Here is a 20,668-nt window from a genome sequence, read left to right as displayed (position 1 = left end):
ACTGTGTGTGCTATGGAGAAAGGGGGGGGGGGAGGTGAGAGAGAGATGGGAGAAAGGAGTGTTTTTCTAAGGTAGAAAAACAGACTGTGTTTGTCTGAATATTAATCTATGATTAATGAGGGAAAACACACCGACCGCCCTGATTGAAAAGAGAGAGGATTGTTGTTCTTAGTTTTTTTCCCCCTCTCCTCTTGGCCTTCTCTTCTCTGAGGTGGAGATGGGGTGAAGGAGTCTGTGTGTGCATGTGTGAGAGTGTGTTTGTGTGTGTGTGTGCACATGCACGACAGAGAGAGCAGATAGAAGAAAAGTGTGCATGCACACCATGATATACTGTATGATGATCAAACATTATATATTTATATTCAGATGTGCGTTATTGAACAGAAATTTTGTAATTCGCCCTTTGTTTAAATTCATTCATTCATTCAAACCTTTATTTCAACTCGAATAACCATTGAGGTTGCCCTCATTTACAATGATGTCGAGTTACAAACAAGTTAAAAGTTTAAAATAAATAGGACAAGACATAGATGAGAATAAAGAAAATCAATTAAAACAGTTATACATTGAGGCAGGGAGGTTTGTGATCATGGTTTTAAATTGTCCATAGGTTAGTAGAGTATTGATTTTTAGCGTGTGTTGAAGATCATTCCAAGAATTTGGAGCACTAAAATAAAAGGCTGATTGTCCAAATTTAGACCATGCTTGGGGGACCATTTGAGCGAGTTTGATAGGGTCCAAGGTTCCAATCCAGCATCATTGAAATGTAAGGTGGTGGCTTTCCAACAAGGGCTTTATATATAAACAAATACCAATGCTTATTACGCCTCTCTGCCAGAGAAGACCAACCCACCTTATTATACAGAATGCAATGGTGAGTACCATAGCTATCACCAGTAATAAATCTGAGGGCAGAATAATAAACCGTGTCTAGGGGTTTAAGAGTGGAAAGAGCAGCATTTCTGTAAATTACATCCCCATAATCCAACACTGATAGGAAAACTGCCTCAACAATCCTCTTTCTGCTAATCATAGGGAAGCTGGTTCTGTTTCTGTAAAAGAAGCCAATTTTTTGACGCAGTTTGCTAACAAGATTGTCTATATGGTATTTAAAAGTAAATTTCTCATCAAGCCAGATGCCAAGATATTTATATTCAGTAACTCTCTCAATGTTAGATCCATTCGCAGTGGATATATGCATACAATTGTAATCAATATTTCTGGCTCTAGTAAACAGCATGAATTTTGTTTTATTTGCATTAAGTACCAGTTTAAGATTAATAAGAGCATCTTGTAGAGCATTAAAGGAAAGTTGCAGGTTCTCAATGGCTAGTTGTACAGAATCAGCAATACAATATGAAGAGACAATATCATTAATATAAATGGTGAAGAGGACAGGACCCAAAATTGAACCTTGCGGAACACCTTTTGTTACTGGCAAGAACTCAGACTGGACACTTCCCGACTTTACACACTGAAGTCTCTCAAACAAATAACTCCGAAACCAATCACAAGCCTTTCCATCAAAGCCAATACTGCATAACCTTTGTAAGAGCAAAGGATGATCAACTGTATCACATGCTTTTGACAGATCTATAAAAAGGGCAGCACAATGTTTCTTATTGTCTAGAGCGGAAACTATATTATTTGTAACTAATGTAATAGCTGAAATAGTGCTGTGATTAGCTCTAAATCCAGATTGGTGCGTACTTAATACAGAGTGACTTGAAAGAAATGCCTTGAGTTGGTTATTTACCAAAGATTCCAGGATTTTTGCTAGACAAGATAATTTCACACCAAACTGACCAATCCTAACTTAAAGCCTGTAACTCACCCCCTTGGACCACTTCAACATACTAGCCCATAGACTAAGTAAGCAATAGTATGGAATTACTAGTCACTCTTCCAATAGTTAAATCTGTCACCATTTCATTGTTACAAGCTAATAATGTTAGCTATTCACTATTTATGATATACATACATCTTTTTTTTTTGCTTGGCATTTAAAAACATCAAACCAAGTTGGTCAATTGAAAATGTTATTAGTGAAAGTCATACACTGTATTCATTTTGACTAGAGACACTACACACTGTAATTCAATAGTTCAATAATTAAATAATTAATAATTCAATAGTAATACTAGTCCTAACATTAGAATAGTTACTTGTAAGAAATGAAATAAGGAGTAGGTAATCAATGTACATAGTGAATATTTTAAGGACTACTAAAATGGTAGAATTTAAATCTACATTTATCTGTCATTTAATGTTTTTTTTGTTTCCCACATAGCTAAAACTGCTTAGCTGAAATCAGAAGAGGCAGAGACGTTTGGTCTAAACATGAAAAAGATAGTGAGTATAGTGAAGAATGTTCTTGTGGGGCTTTGATGCTTTCTATGTCAAAGTTTGCAGTTGGTGTGGAATTTGAACAGAAGGAGCAAATGGAGGACTGAACAAAGATTAATAGGTAGATTTCTGATTTAACTGCAAAAAGTAGCCTACTTCCCGTGAAGGCCTCTAGCCGCTGTTTATGTGTCAGAGTGGTAATTTAGCCGTACACTTACACTTGTCATGGTTAGCGGAGGCAGGCTGGTGATGGTAGTGCGGCTATTGCCTCTATTAGGGGGCACTACTCATAGTTCTTTTGATTAGCTCCGAAGGAAACCAGCCCAACTGCCTTCCATTACCGCACCCATTACTCTCCTTTAAATGACCCGGCCTGTTTAGCTTGGGCTGGGATAATAAATGCCTCCATTTTCTCTTCCCCGTGCCTTTTATTTATCCTTCAAACATGATGGGGGGAGGGGGGGGGTTGCTCTCAAGCTATTCTTCACTTGTATGAACTGAAATTAGCTCCTTACGTTTGTGTTTATATTATCTTATTTTCTTAAAGGCAAATTCCCCAAGTGCTCACTGAAGGGCTTTGTGTGGGGAAGATTTGGGAGAGGGTATAGTGCAGGTTTATGTACTGATGTAGGTTTGTATGATGCAATTTAGAGAGTAGAGTAAGGAGGAAGGACATCTCTTTCTGTCTTCTTCTCTCTTCTCTTTCTCTCTGTCTAGTATCACACAGGACTGGCAGACCTTGGCCAGATGTGGAGTTACTGAGCCAGCTGTCTGTGTTTATGTCTGGATGGTATGCCGGTGTGCCGCATGCATGAATGTAGGGTACTCCATCACTCCTTCACCTGCTGATGTATATTGTCAGGTGACGGTGTGTATATTGCTGCTCTCTCAGTTGTGTTTCCTGTTCAACTTAGTCAGCTGTCAGACTGTCTTAGCTGGGCAGAGCAAACTGCCACGGGCATATCTGTTGTCAGCCCATTCACTTGGCTATAGGGCCCTACACAGTTTGCTGGAATAGAAAGATAATACTTGACTGGTCAATATGACAGTGATTTGTCAGAATAATGGGTAAGCCATATGCAAAGTCGTATGTTTGACTATTGGTTTGACAAAATTATGGAAATGTGTTCATATGTCATACCCCTACATATGTATATGTATATGTATGTATACTCTGCAAGATGGAGCTGAACATTACTATGCTGTAATAATGCGTTTATGCAGTATCTCTCTGTGAGTATATCTCAGGCACAAACAGCCTTCTATTGCACAAGCAATTGCATTGCTATTGCACTTTTCAAACAACCCTCATCTATGATGTTTATTGGCAAATGTATTTTATTTAGCCTTCACTTCAGTTTTTCTGTTGCTGTTTAGTCCCTGTCTTCTTCTCTCCTCTCCTCTGCTCTCCTCTCCTCTGCTCTCCTCTCCTCTTCTCTTCTCTTCTCTTCTCTTCTCTTCTCTCTAAATAGAGTACAGTACCGGCCAGTATCCACTAAGTGGCAGTGTTCTACCAGAATTCATCTACTGTGGCCATTACATACACTGACTGCAAGCCAAAGTGGTGTGTGATGGCACACATATACAAGCAGGCACACACACACACACACACACACACACACACACACACACTGAGAGGCATAAATCTGGGCCTAATCGACTCTCCCCAGCCGCCTGGTCCCTGTAGACCCAGTAATAACAGCCGCACCACTGGTCTGTTCCTGCCCAGCCCTGACCTGCTGCCAAGGGCACACACACACACACACACACACACACACACACACACACACACACACACACACACACTCACACACACACACACACACACACTTGATTTTTACTTGGAGATGGCATATCTACTTTCATACATATCGTACTGCAGATTTCATGTGGTCCTCCGGGGCTCTGGATAGGGTTAGGGCCCCTCATATATGAAGACATCTCACTCAGTGTTGAATCAGTGAGAGAGTGAGTGTGTCGCATTGGTTGCTCAGCTCTAAGGAAGGGCAGGGCAAAGCACTTATGGCTCCGCTGTTTTTCTATAGTATGACTGGCTTCAGAAGTCCCGCTGCTGTTTTTGGCAGACCCTCTCTCTCTCTCTCCCCCCCCCACACCCTCTCTCAAACATCGACGAAACTTCAGAAATGTAGCTTTTAAAAACTTTCCAGTGCAAGCATGTTAAGGAGACATGGAAGTTTATGTCAGCAAAGCCCCTCAGCCACCAATCTCTTTTGTTAGCACTTTGCTGCTTTTTCTTTTTGCTCAGTTTCTCAGGCCATCACCTATTAGTTGCACGATTTTAATCTCCTTTCCTCTCCCCATCTCTCCTCCCCCTTCCTCCGGCTTTCTCTGTCTTTGTCTGTCTGTCCATCTGCATTTCTCCCCCCCTCTCTCTCTTTCTCTCGCTCTGTCTCTCTCTCCCCAGGCTGATATGCTATCTGTTGTGGTTAAGTTAATTGGTGAAAGGCAAGTCCCGGGTGCGGCTCTTTTAGAGCTCTAGCCTTGATTGGCTACTTTCAGCCTACGCTAATGAAGCCCCTCTCAGCTGTCATTAAAAGACCACTGCACCAGCAACACACACACACACACACACACACAAACACACATACACACATACACAAACACACACACACACACTGGTGCTCCCCTCTCCCCAACACACCCCGGGCACCACATACTCGCCACGCTCTGTTGATCTCCCAGAATGTTGGAGCGGAAAAGTTTATCGGGACAAAATTACACCCCTCAAACCTTCTACTCCTCTCCCCCTCCTCCTCCTCCTCCTCCCCTCCCCATTTCTCGGCAAGGCTTTGATTCCCTCTGATTTTCCCTTTTGTCTCGTCAAACCGCTCTTTTAAGTCGTTGAGCTGATAGGCAGTCACATTTTCACATTTGAATTATTTATTTTTTTTGTACTGAGGCAAGCAAAGTATTTCTTTTTCCTTCTGTCTTTCACTGATGGAGAAGGGATGGGAATGCAACTGGTCACTATGTGCATGCTTGTGTGTGTGTGTGTGTGTGTGTGTGTGTGTGTGTGTGTGTGTATGCTCTGTGCATGTTTGTGTGTGCGCTCGGCGTACATGACACCATTGCCTCCGGGCTGGAGTTGAACCTTTGGACCGTATCCTTCGTTCAGGATGCCGGCAGTCATTGCTATAGTGTTACTTTTGATCCTATTCATTCCATATGCTCGTTGCTCTGACACATGTGGAGCAGAGAAGACATTCTTTGATGACACGCTCTCTTGCATGACTTAATTTTCCCCGTCGAGCGACACGACAATTTCGAGATCCGCACTCTAAGTGATACATGCACTCTCGCCGTAGGACAGTCAGATACTTGTATGTGCACAGACGGACAAAAACACAGGCGCTCTCTCACACATTCACACACACATGCACAGTCAGTGGAAGGTTAGGATAGTGGCAGCAGTGGGCACATCCATTCTACAGGAGGCATACTGTAGACTGACAGCAGTAATCCCTCCTCATCCAGAGTCTGACATGGACAACAGGATAAGCCCCTTGTCTCCTCTCTCTCAACTCACCTCACTGCACCTCACTGGGAGCCATGGGAGCGATCAGTACACAACCTGTCATTGCCTCCACGATGTTCTCAAACTGTCCTTGTTCACCTCTGCCTGTGTGTCTGTCCATGTTTCTCTGTCACTGACATTTTATTTTTGTATATGTCTATCTGACTCACCGACTGACTGTTTCCATACTCATGAATGTCCCATCTCTGTGTGCTTTCTGTGTGACGTTGCTGCTTACCTGTCCCACTCCCTGTTTGTCTGCATTGCCCGGCTGTCATTGTCTTTGACACTCATGATCGTTCCATGTCTCTGCCCATTCATGTCTTCATCTGTGCCCGGGGCTGTGTGTCTGTCCCGTCGGTGAAAGAGGCGGTGCCCCTCATCTTCCAGTCCCACTAAGGTAGCCTGTTCTCTTTTTCATAGAGATGATAGATGTTAGGTCTTGTAGTCGAAGAATAGAAGGCACTATAGTGATTGTGTGTGTTTGTGTGTGTGTGTGTCCATGCATGGTCCAAAGATTTGAACTGGCGACTTTCTGGTCTTTAACCTCCAGGATACTGCAGAAAACTTGGAGTCACGGTGCGTTCCAAATAAGAGCAAAAACGAAACACAAGAGAACATAATGCAACAATGCAATGCTAATCGCAGTGTATTCAGAGTAAAAACAAGACAATACAAAACAAAATGGTGCAAAAAGATAACGTAGTGCAATAGTGCAATGGTCGGTCCAGATATCACATGTTGTAATAATCAGAATTGGGAAATCATTTATTACAGGACTAGTGCTCCAGCACTTGTCCTTGCACTTGTTGAAAATCATTGAATTGCAGTATTGTTCTTCCTTCCTTCCTCCACTGTCTCAGCCCAGTACAGTTATTATTGTTCCCCGTTCAACAAGTATGTTTAACTTGCTGCGTGTGGGTGTATTTGAGTGTGTCCATTTGCTGGAATGTGTGTGTGTGTGCTTTTGTGTAGGCATAGTTGTAGGTCAGCGCCAGCATCAATTATTGATAGAAGAAGCTTGGCGCATGTGCTGACAGAAAGTGTTGCTAAGCGAGAGCTTTAGCATGCTAGAGACATCTGAGAGAGAGAGAGAGAGAGAGAAAGAGAGAGAGAGAGAGGAGAGACAAGGAGAGCGAACGAGAGAGAGATAAGAAATAGAGATAAAGACATAGAATGAGCTGTAAAGAGACATGCACCTGACTTGTAGTTCAGTTTGTGTTAAAACTGCTAATGATTGAGACAGAAAGACAGAAAAAGAAAGAGCAGAGAAAAGAAACATCAACAGACAGAGAGGAGTCCGCAGGAGAACGTCAGAGCAGAAACCAGCTTAAAGATCGTAGTTAATTATATTCGCAAAATAGGAATCTTAATGATGTAGAAAGCAAAGCACCATCCTTTAACAAAAGACAACTTGAGAACCATGTAGAGTCAAAGATAGGGAGAGATAGAAACAGGGGCTGTGAGACTGTGTGTGTTAGAGGTTGCAAAGATGATGAGTCGCCAGGCTTATTTTTACCGGGTCCCTCCCCAGGAGCTCCATCGGCGGAACCAGCTCCAGGCCGATCCGGCCAAGACCAGGGCTCTGCAGACTGTCATTGATATGAAGGTAGGATGTACAACTGATCATGAATCAACAGCTGCAACACTGAAACTAATAGTGTGCATCGCTGGCTCAGATCGGCTCTCACCAGCCAACACTTTCAGTACGATGTTTCTTATACCAGATCACCTTAGCTGAGGTGAATGTATTCTGCAATTTATCTCCAAACTAATTTGAGATCAGTGAGTTTAAGTTGTAGGAGGCGTGGTTACAGAAATTAAAGTCATATCTCCTGCTGATCTTGATTCAGCATTGTAGTTTCCCTTGTAGTTGCATTGTGTTATCTGGATGAGTTTGATGTCAGCAGCTTCGTACTAGGAAAATTCAGTTATTGATGGACACTGCCGTGAGCATGACTAGATGATCTGGTTAAGATGCCCATGTGGGTACACACACACACACACACACACACTCAGAGTTGAAATGCTGTTGCCTCGTGTCTGTATGGGGGCCATGCCCAAGGAAAGTCCATTATTGTCCCATGCAGAGTTGAGCACTTATTCAATTTGTTTCAAATGTCACATATGGAAGCTTTCACTCTCATCTCAGCCCTTTGAAGTCTGTGAGAGCTGTGAAAAATGCAGTTGACTCCACATGTGTGTATGCGCGTACACGTTTGCACACGTATGCGTGCGTGCGCGCGCGCACACACACACACACACACACACACACACACACACACACACACAAACACACACACATTTAGTGTTCATTCAGCACATGCTCCAAAAGTGGTTGCTTTACAGCAAAACCACAGTTATTTTTCACACATACTTTGTGATTTGTCTACCCATTAACAAACTGCATATGTGCTAGCCTGGGATGACTACAGTGTTGCAAAGTATGAGAGAGGCCAAATTAGATCTGACTGGAATAATTGGAAAAAGCAAAACAAACATAGCTAAAACAGAAGGACCAGACGTATGATGGGAGAGAGAGAGAGAGAGAGAGAGAGAGAGAGAGAGAGTTTCTTTGGTGATGGTTGAGGTTGCCGTTGGACCATAGAGTGCTGTTCATGAGATATTTGCCTGCATTTGTTGATTTCTGATATACTGTCTTCTTTTAGTGTTGGTGTATTGTTGCAACTGTGCAAATGTATTCTTTGTCCTATGAGCATATATGTGCCAGTGTCTTTGTTGTACTGTTGTGTCATCTAAGTGGTGTATATTTCCGCTTTGTGATTTCAGACCACCAACCCCCCTTTCTGTTTTGATCCTGATGTTATCTGGCAGGTACAGTAATGAGTGGTCACTTCTTGATCCTTCTGTCAACTCAGCATGGGTTACAACGATATTTATATTTTACCTCTCTATTCCTCTATATTTTACCTCTCTAATATTTATATTTTACCTCTCTACTGGTTTGGAATACAGTAGCATCATCTAGTTCATGTTCCAGTCGTTTTGAGGCCCAGCGTTTATAATCCACATCCATATTGGACTGTATGTTGTCTTTGATATTACCTTCTATGTTTTCTTTGAGTTTGCCTTGTTTCTTTTCCTTTGGATGATTTTTCTTTTCTCTCCATGCTCTGGATATGTGCTTGCTCTTGCTGTGGCTGGTTACTGCAACACAATAGGATGGCAATCAATAATTAAAGATAGAGTATAACTTCTAATAAAGAAATTGAGATGAAGCGATGGAAGGGATTCGATAGCAAATAGAGTCTGTGCGTGGGCATTTGTGTATTGTGTGAGTGTGTGTGTGTGTGTACTTTGGGTAGGGTGGGGATACACCTATGGATGCTCCACCTTGACTGTTTTCTGGGTGTATTATGTTGTATGTTGGTGTGTCTGTTAAGGAATGAGTGTCAGGTAGGTTTTTATGTATATTTTTGTGTATCTGTATAAAAGTGTGTCTGCTTGAATGCCTGTGTCTTCTTGCATACATTCTTGTGTGCATGTCTTTGTATTATATGTATGTATGCATTCCTGTTTATACGGTATATGCGTGTGTGTGTGTGTGTGAGTGTGTGTGTGTGTGTGTGTGTGTGTGGGATGGTATATGCAGCACCGTGCGCTAGGCAGGGCTGATGTCAGGGGATGTAATAGAGGTCAGATGCTTACATGTTGCCTGTGGTTTGTGCTGATGGCATCATGCAATCTGCTTCCATTTATTCAATTACCTTTCTCTTCTCTTCCAAGGTTTACCATTTAACGTATGTCTGAACCCATGGAGCTAAACAACCTCAGGACCTGTCCATGACAGACCCTTCCATTCCCTCATAGATACTGCAAAGGAAAACATCTTGGCTACTCACGACTGCCTCCTTAGATATTTCCCCATCCATTCTAGTCCCATATAGGTCTAGTATGTTCTAGATATGGGAAGCTAGACCTCAGAGGTAGGAGGTTGTTTGCCAGTTTACATGAGAATATGCTGAATCACTATTAGGCGTGTTTTGGGATCATCAACATATTTCCAAATGCCAAATGCGTTCAAGATGAAACAGTCAGTCGGGGTTAGGGTTGTTAGATAGGGTTATGTTTCCTCCCTGTTTTGTCTTTGATCAAAACTCCTGCCAATATCCCATCCCAAACCAGCTTTAATGTTTGATGCAACCCATATTCTCTTTCAGATCAATCTTTTTGTCAGCCTCCTCCCTCTTTGTACTTGGGCTTTGTGCATGCTATTGTGTGCTCCCAAACTTTGTTACTGAAATACATTTAAGTGTGTCACCATAACCAGAAGAGAGCAATAACTTGGGAGACAGTATAAGCCCTTGTTATAGCGCTGAGCTCAATGTCTTGAGTCAAATCTTGGCTGACTCTGTGCCTGCCTACTGTTGCTGGTGCAGGACACCAAGATCTCTTCCCTGGAGAGGAACATCAGAGACTTAGAGGATGAGGTCCAGATGTTGAAGACCAGCGGCCTGCTGCACCCTGATGACAGGCAGGATGAGCTCAAGCAGGTGGAGGTCTACAAGAGCCACTCTAAATTCATGAAGACCAAGGTAGAACATCTCCGCAAGCTACCCGAGACTCCTCCGCCCTGCATGGCTTGAGAGTGATGCATGTTTGCCCATGAAAACCAGTGAGAGCTGCATCAAGAGCCTGGAAATGTGCATGTTGCGTGTCTCTATTGCATGCTCATTGAGAAGCAAGCATACGTCACCAGAGATCTTTATGTCAACACAAACTGCATGTCACATTATGTTGTGTCTCTTGGTGTGTGTCTGCTATACCAAGACTCTGAAGAGAAAGAATTATCTTCTACGCTGCATGCCTACCAAGAACTCCTCGTTTTCCTCAATTTTAGGGCAAAGTTATATTTCCTCATAACCTAATGCAGAGGTTCTTCAGAGTTTTCCTGTTCCCTCTATATTTCCTATTAAATGTTAGTATGCCTTACCTTCTATGTGATGACCAAGCATTATACTGTTCTCCTATCTGTGAAGGCTGACTGTCCCGAGGGAACAAACTCGGTCCCTATCGGCTTACAGTGCACCGTGTCTGTTTACTGTCCTGCCTTTAGCTGGCAGGAAGTGCTTTATAAGGCCTAGCTTAGGTTACTCTGTCCCTGGCTTTATACTGGTTTATTCATAGGCACGCACACAGTCACACACACACACACACACACACACACATGAATAGGTACATGGACATGTGTATGGGATCCATGTTAAAAAATGAGGTCTAATGTTTCACAGAGTCTCTGAGAGCTGAGTGTCCATGATGGCTGGGGTCGATGAGTAGCGCTCCATGTGAAAATGTTTCTCTTTGGTTCATTAATGGCGCTCTTTGTAGGGTCCATTTGTCAATGCGTCGGGGAAGTTCCTGATGCAATCATAAAGGGATGTTTTTATGAATGGGGCCCTGACAGATGACTGTGAGCTTACAACGGCAGAGGAAAGAGCTCTCTCCTCACCCACACTGACCTGGAATGATATACATCACAGTGATGGCCCAGGCCAGCTCTCCCAGGTCTCATCTTTCTACATACAGTCGTAGAGAAACACAGATAGAAAATACATGCAGAGACACCACACACACACACACACATATGCATGCATGCACAGACTATTCATTCTATATCCTTGTGGTGTTCAGGGCCCTGGTCTTTCAGCAGTGGTGGTGACTGGTGTTGAGGTGAGGCTGTGATAAGAGGAAGAGGAGGACAGTATCCCTGACCTCTCTGGTTTCCTCTCTGGGCTTTGATCTACTCCAAACAACACCAGAAAATAGCTTCTGAGAACTTGGAAATCACAAGAATGATAGGCGGGTATTAAGAGCAGGTGTATAAAAGTAGTTTGAGGCTTTCACGTATCGGTTATACTCTCATTATTGAACCATAACAAATCTTGAGTTCTTTGCAAAACCCAGCATAATGTTTCTGCTGGTCTTGATATCAAGACTCAACTGTGTGTTTAGGTTTGCCAGCTGGCTATGTGCGGTAGTTTAGTGGCTGCTGTCTTCTTGTCTTTGTGTCTCTGTAGGAGCAGGCCTTGTCACCATTTGTGTCTCAGAGCTCCATCAGACCAGCCCCCACCTTCCTCCTCCCCACCCAGCAGCCCTGGATCACAGAGCGACCAGAAGTACCCCTCTCTTTAGTGTCTCTTTCCTTCTTTTAGCATCTTTGGATTCTTTGGATTGCTTGCCCCCTATTATATTTATAATGCTCACTCTCTTTATCATGTTTTTTTTCTCACCCTTATTCCTTCCCCTATTCATTTCCTCACTCCTTTTTCTTCCCTGCCTTACTGTTCTCTCGCCACTCACCGCTCTCTCAACTGATGATATCTCTCACTGAGACTCTTCTGACTTCACCTCACCCTTGGCCCCGTATTTCCCCTTATTTTGTTCCTCTTCTCTCTTTTCTATCTCCCCCCTCTCTCCTCTCCCTGCCTCTCTCACCCTCTCCCTCTCTCTGAGTGGAAGCTGATTGGCCAAGCTCTGGTCCAGTCAGAATTCCCCTGTTATGACGTGAACCCTGCTCACACAATTAGAGAAATCTCCCTCAAAATCAACTTTGTGCATTTTTGGCACCAGTAGGCAGATGACAATCTCCCGCGCATAACTAGCCCCAGCAGATAACCCCCCTTCCCCCACTGTTGGTCCATTTGATTTCCTTTGTGGTTTTTTGTCCTGTTCTATATGGCCTTTCCTTTAAATTACACAATTTCTAAAACAATCTGTAATCTGCCAGCTATTTCAGTGTAATATTGGTTCTCATAACTCTCTGTCTCCCTGCATGTATTCCCCCCCCCTCTGAGTCTGAGTCTGGCTGTTTGGCTTGGTGTTTCCATAGAGCCAGCAGTAAGCACTGGACTTTCTTGTCCTAACTGAGGATTGATATGATAGACTGTATTTTAGCCTCTCCTTGCATTCAAAGGAATGTGTGCTTGCATCAGCACTTGATGTTTTGTTATGGATTTTGAATGTTCTTGAGGTTCTGTTCATGGAAAACAAAGTGTCCAGTGTGTATTTGCATGTATGTGTATAGCATGTCTTGTTCAGTCTTGAATGCCTATCAACTACAAGTATATAACTACAACTGAAACGATTTAAAGTGTTTTACCAATGTGTGTGTGTGTGTGTGTGTGTGTGTGTGTGTGTATGCATGCGTGAGAAACATTTTTCCCCGCTCTTGAAACTGTTTGCTTTCTGCAAGTATAAGATTTCACTCAATAATAATTCAAAGGTTTTCATAACAAGTTTGTGTGTGTGTGTGTGTGTGTGCATGTGTGTGTGTGTGTGTGTTTGTGCATGCATATGTATGCTGTGATCTTCAGATAGAGCAGCTGAAGCAGGAGTTAAGTAAGAAGGAGTCGGAGATGCAGGCTCTGCAGACCAAACTGGAGACGCTGACCAATCAGAACTCGGACTGTAAGCAACACATCGAGGTGCTCAAGGAGTCACTCAGCGCCAAGGAGCAACGCGCCAATACACTGCAGACGGAGGTCAGTGGGTCACACACACACACACACACACACACACACACACACATACACACACACGCACACAAGCGAAACAGCGATCCATGGATCCACCCCAGCTTTCCGAAAAACGCTTGTCAAGATTTTGATGCGTCTTTGCTATGGGGAAAACTTGATAGAACTGGACTAGATTCAATTCATTTATACTGTCAGTGCCTTCCATGTATTTGTCAGATAAAAAAATATTTCTTTGTCAAGCAGCAAGGGCAAGTGGTGCTCCCAGTCTTATCATCCTGTTTGTATGAATTCATGTAGGCCTACAGTATATTTTTTAACCAGGATGCATGACATTGAACAAAGCATTAAAAATATCATTAAAAAAAGATGATTTCAGATTCCCATTAAGCACAACTCTGCAATGATCAGTGTCAAAATGGCACTGTAATTTTAATGATAAGTTCAATGTTTTTGAGTGCAGCAATGTCATCAAGAGGTATGACTGCATTTCACTTTCCGTGGGACTACGGGGGTTAATAATTGAGGGTGTTTTAATTACTTCAGTAAAATAGGACAGTCATTTGGATTGAACAGACAGGCAAAGCACAAAAAGTGTGCTGCCTTAAAAAAAAATACCGAATTCACATGTTTGGCACAGTCACTAACTGTATGGACAACAGCTTGAAGTGAACAATCGATTTGTGTGCATGACTTTCCCAGCGTGGGTCGGAGAAATAAGGCGCATTCCAAGCATTCCACCAGTCTCACATGCCTTACGCCTCTTTTTATCAGTTTCTTAGCTTAATTATTTAGTTAAACATTTTACCAACTGTCACCCTATTGTAATTCAGCCTGCTCTTTTCTGAGGTAGTCTGCTGATGTGTGCCTGCATGTCATGTCTTTGAGTTCTGCTCATGCCAGCAAGAAACTGATTGTTGTTGTTAGGATTAGGCTATAACTTTTGGGGAAGAAAATGGAGACTGTGAAATTAATTAACTTAAAATAAATTAACCAACCCATATTTTTATATTTATAGTGACCATATATTGTGATCAGTAAACAGGCGCTCACAGTCTTAGAAGCCAGCTCATCTAAAATGCCCCTGACTGAGACAGCATTCACACAAGCCCCTTAGTTCAGTTGGAAAAACTCGGTATAGGTTGCCTTGGCGACCAACTGGGATGCACTGCTGGAACATGTGTGAGTTTATAGAGAACACCACAACCACACGTGCAGGGACCCTCAGGTGTAAGGCATGCATCTGCACCCACATACCGAATACCAGAAACATAAAAGAAGCAAACTTATCTCATGCACATAATTGTGTGAGTCTACACCATCCTCTCATTCTTTTGCTTTCCCTTGTGTTCTTTCTCTCTAATGGCTGTTGTTATGTAGTGGGTGGAATGTAAAAAAAAAAAAAAAAAGTCTATGTGTGTGGCTCCCTTTGTCCATCAGTGGGCATGTTTATGTGGGCGGGTCAGTCAGAACGCCGGGGGAAGCTGGCAGCTTTTTCTTCTCCATCTTTGAAGTTTCTAAACTCTGCGGCTCTAATGGTTTTATCACTGCCACAGCCGCTGGGAGTGGAGGTGGGTTGGGGGTAGGGAGTTGGGGTGTGTGTGTGTGTGTGTGTGTGTGTGTGTGGTGGGGGGGGCAGTTAGCATTTTTCTCCATCACTCTACGGAGTTGGAACTGATACTTTAGATCTCTTTGTGTTCGGCAGCGAGAGCGGACCGCTAACGATGTCCACTCATCATTACAGGAAGCAATTTGGGCCAAAATTAGGCCTAATTGTCCATACATGTGCAAGGAATTTTGGCCCTCGCAGTTAGGCGAATACATCATACTTAAAGGAATTGGTTTTCAGTGGGTGGTTTGTTTTGTGTGTGTGCATGTTTATGTTTGTGTGTATCCCTGAATTTGAATGTAAAGAAATGTGTATGTGCATGTGTGTGCTCCTTTGTCCATCGGTGGGCAGGTGTGTGTGTGTGTGTGTGTGTGTGTGTGTGTTTGTGTTTGTGCGTGAATGTGTGGGTGCATGACAAGGGAATGATGTATAATTGACTGTAATGCACCTGACACTGGGCACTTTGCTGCGCTCTGGAGCCTGTCTTCTCCTCACTTCGCATAGGCTGCTGGAATAGGGCTGTAATCAGATCTGACAGTCCTGATCACCACATACACACACACACACACACACACACACATACACTGTCAGTGCTGATTGCTCCACTCTCATCTCCGGTCTCGAGTAGTATTTTCCTGGTATTGAAGTGGCATTTCCCCTTGCTTGGGAAAGGCTAGGGTTTCCTGGACTAAGTGGCCAGACCAGAGGATGCGTAAAGAGACTGGGGGCTCTTTAAGCCCGGCACGGCCCTGCATTCCACTACTGTCTGTCAGTCACTCCGCTCGAAAGGACAGCTATTCTCACGGGATCTCCCTCCTTCTCACCTCCTTCCTTCCATCCACTCCTACTATTACCCCTCCTCCCTTAAGCTTTCCCACTTTCTTTCAGCTTTCCCACATCTCTGTTTAAAATTCCTCAACAGCCCCACATTTAGTCTCCTGTCCACACTACTATTGGTGTGTATGTGTGTGTGTGTGTGTGTATGCCAGGTGGGTCTCATCATGAATGACAGTGATTAGTACAGTAGCCCACTCCCCCCAGAGCCAGACTGCTGTCTCCCAGGCCCAAGGAGCAGCAGCATCTCACAGACACTCACCTTTAAAAGCCATTCACATCAGGATGGGAAAAAAAAGACGGGATAGGCCTCCGAACAGAGCAGGCACTGTGAGCGAGGCAATGAGAAAATGGAAGTGTATTTATTTGTCAGTCAAAGTTAAAGACAGCTTCTAAATGGGTGTGATTGAATCCGTCTCCAGATAACTGGAAAATGTGGAAAATAATGAGTGTGTGTGTGTGTGTGTGTGTAAGCATTTTGAGTCTGCCCTCCATGTCAGTGGAAACTTAACCCTTTAATACAGTAGGTGTATGTGTCTCTTCTGCCCAGATCAGGAGAATGCAGGGCTGTAACTATACTCCCGCAGATCAGGTAACCTATCAGAGACCTTCCTGCATATTTAACCAGCCAATAATGACAAAGGGACAGTCTACAACCACAGTGGAGAAGGGGTTTGCAGATGCTTGTTGTGTAGTTTGGTTTGTACAGAAGATGTAAAAAGCACTGAAAGTAAGCCAAAGTATATATAGCTGGTATGAAATAGTTTGTAGTCATAGTAGTTGAGTGTATCGTTTTGAATTTGAATACTGTACTAAAAGGGATGATGTCTTTGGCATTTATGAGTTAGGGTTTTTGGAAAGGCACGTCCACAAATCTATGTATCATAATGTCATGGTGGACATGCTTTGATTTACATATTCATCACTTGAAGTATACATCTTGCAGGAGGCCACATATGGATAACTCTAGAGCTGGGATTGGGACATGGTGCTTAAGCCAAGGCCTGATCAGCCCCATAAATAACTCAGCAAAATCACACTTGATGTGTTGTTCCTAACTCAATGCATACAGAAGTGTTGGAAATTAACACAACAGAGGTTAGTAGTAGCATATCTTTAGTGCATGTTTTGCCATTTTGCAACACGTGTCTGTGTTTAGAGAGAACACATTCTGTGGTATCTTTTAAATGTGCGACCTGAAATATCTTGCGTTCTCTTTCATTACCATCGCATTTCAGTGGGTCTCCCAAAAGACCTCCACTGAGTTTTGATTCTGAGGGTGAGGTGTAATGACTCAAAGAAGATGTAAATGACTCGTAAATGACTTGCTAACATCAACCATAGCGACAGAGATAAATAGAAAGAAAAGAAAAGAATCTGGAGAGGGAGAGGGAAAGAATCGAGAATAGATGGAGAGACGGAGAGGAGAAAGCGAGAAGTGAGAGAATAGAGTTGCCTGATGGATGGAGGGAGCTGTGGGCTGTTGTCAGTGAGCGATGTGATAGTGCAGTGTGCTGCGGTCCCTGCCGGCCTGTTTTTGTTGATCTTTCCTTGTTCTCTTCGCTGATGGATGGTCCATATAGGTAGTGAGGCGGAGAGAAGATGTGGTCTCAACCTGGTTGCACTCCGCCCTGCACTCTCCCCCTGCTGTGTTCTCTCTCTCTGTCTTTCTTTCTGCCTCATTCCCTCTTGCTCTCCCTTCCCTTCTCTCTCCCTCTCTCCTTTCCATGTTTTCTCTGCCTTTATGCTCTCCATCGGTCTTCCTCTCTCACTGTACTGCTCTCTCCCTCTCTGTTGTCTCTTTCTCCCCCTCCTTCTCTCCTGCTCTGTGTCTGTTCTCTCTCTCTCTCTCTCTCTATCTCTCTCTGTCCGTTGGTCTCTTAAGAGTAGTGGTACAATTGAGGGCATATGAGGACTTGAAAGCAGGTGAGAACTTGATGAACTCGCTAAAGGCTACAGTGAAGTGGTTGGCGTAAACAAATGGAAAACAGTTCCCGTTATAGGCTGACCACTAACCGTCGAGTTCACATTTAAACCCCGGACCTGTTCTGATGAGTCCAACTGGCTCGACCCGGTCCCAACTGTTCCAGACCAGATATAATATGACCTCATCTGAACCGGACTGACCACGGTGACCAATTCCCGGCTAGGCCCGACAACGTGTTCCTGGGTTGGTGTGGTTTGGGACGCGGTGTGAGCAGCGCAGCGTCGGGGCCCCCCAGAACAAACATGGCACGGTCCAAAATAAAGCCCCCGCGTGTTCTTCAGAGGCCATGTGGAAAAGCCATAAAGTGGAGTTATAGGGGTCAGAACGGGGATGAGATATTTAATGGTTTACACAGGGGAGGGAGGTAAACATGTGCGAGGCCCGAGGAATACACAAAAACACACATGTGCAGGTTACACACACGCGTACACACACACGCATATTCACACAAAAACACACACAAAAGTGCTGTCGCATAGAAACGCATACTACATGCTTCGACAGAAATTATGTGTTAAATTAGAGGGCATCCAAAGTGAGCGTGTGCGTGTGATGACTATCCCAGAGGAAGGTCTGTAACAGGTGTGTGTGTGTGTGTGTGTGTGTGTGTGTGTGTGTGTGTGTGTGTGTGTGTGCGTGTGTGCTCGCATGTATTTATGTCTATGTATGTGTGCTCTCTCTCTGTCTCTGGCTGTCTCCCTTTACTCTCTTTATTTTTATATCTCTTTTTTCTTTTTTGGACAAATTGAAATTACACTCCTCAAAACACTCATACACAAACACGCACACAGACACACACACACACACACACACACACACAGTAATGAGGACCTTGCTCGGTGTGCTGTCAGTCAGCGGCCAGTTAACCAATAGGCAGCGAGGTGCTGACAGGGACAGACGGGGACAATGCTCTCCATTCTTTCAGTTCTGACCTCCTTTCTCCTCGGGGTCACCCTGCTTAGCCCACACCACTTAACCTCTAGAATCATACACACATATAAACACACACTCAAACACACAATGATACACTCATGCACACATGTGCAGTACCATATAAGTACATTCAAGAAAACATGCACTCCTATTTACAGAAAGGTTACGCTCTGTTGATAGAAAGTCCCTCAGCAGAATGACTGAACCAGAAGCAGCAGCAGTGTGGCTCTTAGAGTTCAGAAACAGGACAAGGTGACCTCAGCTACCACCTCTCTCTCAGGCCAAGCATCACCCCTCCCAAACTTCCTACCCCTTATTGAAAGTAAGAGCCTCTCCTCTCCTCTCCTCTCCTCTCCGCTCCTCTCCTCTCCTCTCCTCTCCTCTCCTTTCCTCTCCTCTCCTCGCCTCTCCTCGCCTCTCCTCTCCTCTCCTCTCCTCTCCTCTCCTCTCCTCTCCTCTCCTTGCCTCTCCTCTCCTCTCCTTGCCTCTCATCTCCTCTCCTCTCCTCTCCTCTCCTTGCCTCTTCTCTCCTCTCCTCTCATCTCCTTGCCTCTCCTCTTCTCTCCTCTCCTCTCCTTGCTAGTGTGCATCACCTAGCACACTGCTTACATGTGGAAGCAATTTCAGACCCCTGTTCTGAAGCCCAACACACACAAACACACACACACATACACACATACACACGCACAAACACACGCTACTCACATCTCTCTCCAAATCATGCAGCTCAAAATATATTTACATTTATTCAGAAAAAACAATATGTGTATATGCTGTATCATGGTAAAGGACAGGATTCTGCATTCTGTTGTTCCACTGTATGTCTGTACGCTTATGTCATGTGGAGGTTGGGTGAACATATATAGATGTAAGGTATGAACAGGGAGAAGAGGTGGGAGGATACAGAGTGGGTCTTTTCTCTGGTTATAAATAAATCACTGCTGGGTAAACAGGATTCTCCCTCAGACACTTAGGTGAGTCCTGCTGGGACCCTGATGATTAGACCCCAGTCCCTAATTAGAGAAATACAGAATGTGATTGGTCTCTTATGCCCACAGGGGCTACGCTCACCATGGAACATAGTCCAAAGGGAACACAGGCACACACACACACACACACACACACACACACAAACTTGAAACACATACACACGCAGTCACCTCTACATAGACTAAATTCACTCGCAGCAGCAGGTTTTAGTGAGGCAGGCAATATACAAATGCTTGGTAGTATTACTGTGTGTGTGTGTGTGTGTGTGTGTGTGTGTGTCTACGTGTGTACACATACAAAATAGCTATTTCAGGTCTAAAGCTGTTCATCCAACCAATGTCTTTCAAGCTGAGACCAACATGAGTGTGATAGAAGGTCATGTGGGTCTGCCAGACAGACCAGCGGATGACAGATAGACAAATGAAATCAAGAGATTGTTTAACTTCTTGATAAAGCGTAGGTTTCAGGGATCTAGACTGCAGACCTGCGTTCTGCACATGCTTGCCAGAGTAGCTGTTCAATGTGGTTTGACAGGAAATGGATTCCCTGGAAACAGGATGTAGCAACTGGCGTGCAGCGCTGGAAATGATCAGGAAAAATAATCAAAGAAGGAGCAAGTGTTAATGAGGGGGAACGCCTGCAGCGTCTCTTCCTTTTTTATGTGTGTGCGTGTGTGTGTGTGTGTCTGTGTGTGTTGTGTATGTTGTGTATGTGTGTCCATCTCTGCTGGAGAAGGTAATGATGATGGATGGAGGGTGAAAAAGGGATTGAGGCAGCTGTGTTCAGTGTGAGTTAGTATGATGGTACTTGGGGCGAACAGAATCTGTCCCCTACAGCTTTTGCTTCATATATCCCTCCTGTGGTACAGTTCCAAAAACACAGCATGATTGACTGCCATGCTTTGACTGAACACATTATTTTGGCCTGCTGACAAAGGTCCT

The 20,668-nt window shown here is 43.9% G+C and overlaps 1 protein-coding gene across 1 annotated transcript in view; it reads left to right on the top strand.

Moving 5' to 3' along the window:
• The window catches only part of LOC139663774 (ERC protein 2-like), an 82,235-nt gene that overhangs the window by 8,650 nt on the left and 52,917 nt on the right, over nt 1-20,668 (top strand). Inside the window, exons 4-6 of the mRNA XM_071542516.1 lie at nt 8,672-8,716; nt 10,282-10,437; nt 13,216-13,383. Of these exons, the coding sequence (XP_071398617.1) occupies nt 8,672-8,716; nt 10,282-10,437; nt 13,216-13,383 (369 nt within the window). The remainder of the gene's footprint in view (nt 1-8,671; nt 8,717-10,281; nt 10,438-13,215; nt 13,384-20,668) is intronic.

The sequence above is a fragment of the Centroberyx affinis genome, unplaced genomic scaffold, assembly GCF_046629955.1.
Source record: "Centroberyx affinis isolate AG114_WGS23_722 - 3 ecotype Tasmania unplaced genomic scaffold, CSIRO-AGI_Caff_v1 ptg004114l_1, whole genome shotgun sequence".
Lineage (NCBI taxonomy): Eukaryota > Metazoa > Chordata > Actinopteri > Beryciformes > Berycidae > Centroberyx > Centroberyx affinis.
Note: the sequence above shows the minus strand (reverse complement) of the source record. Positions and strands in the feature narration are given on the sequence as shown.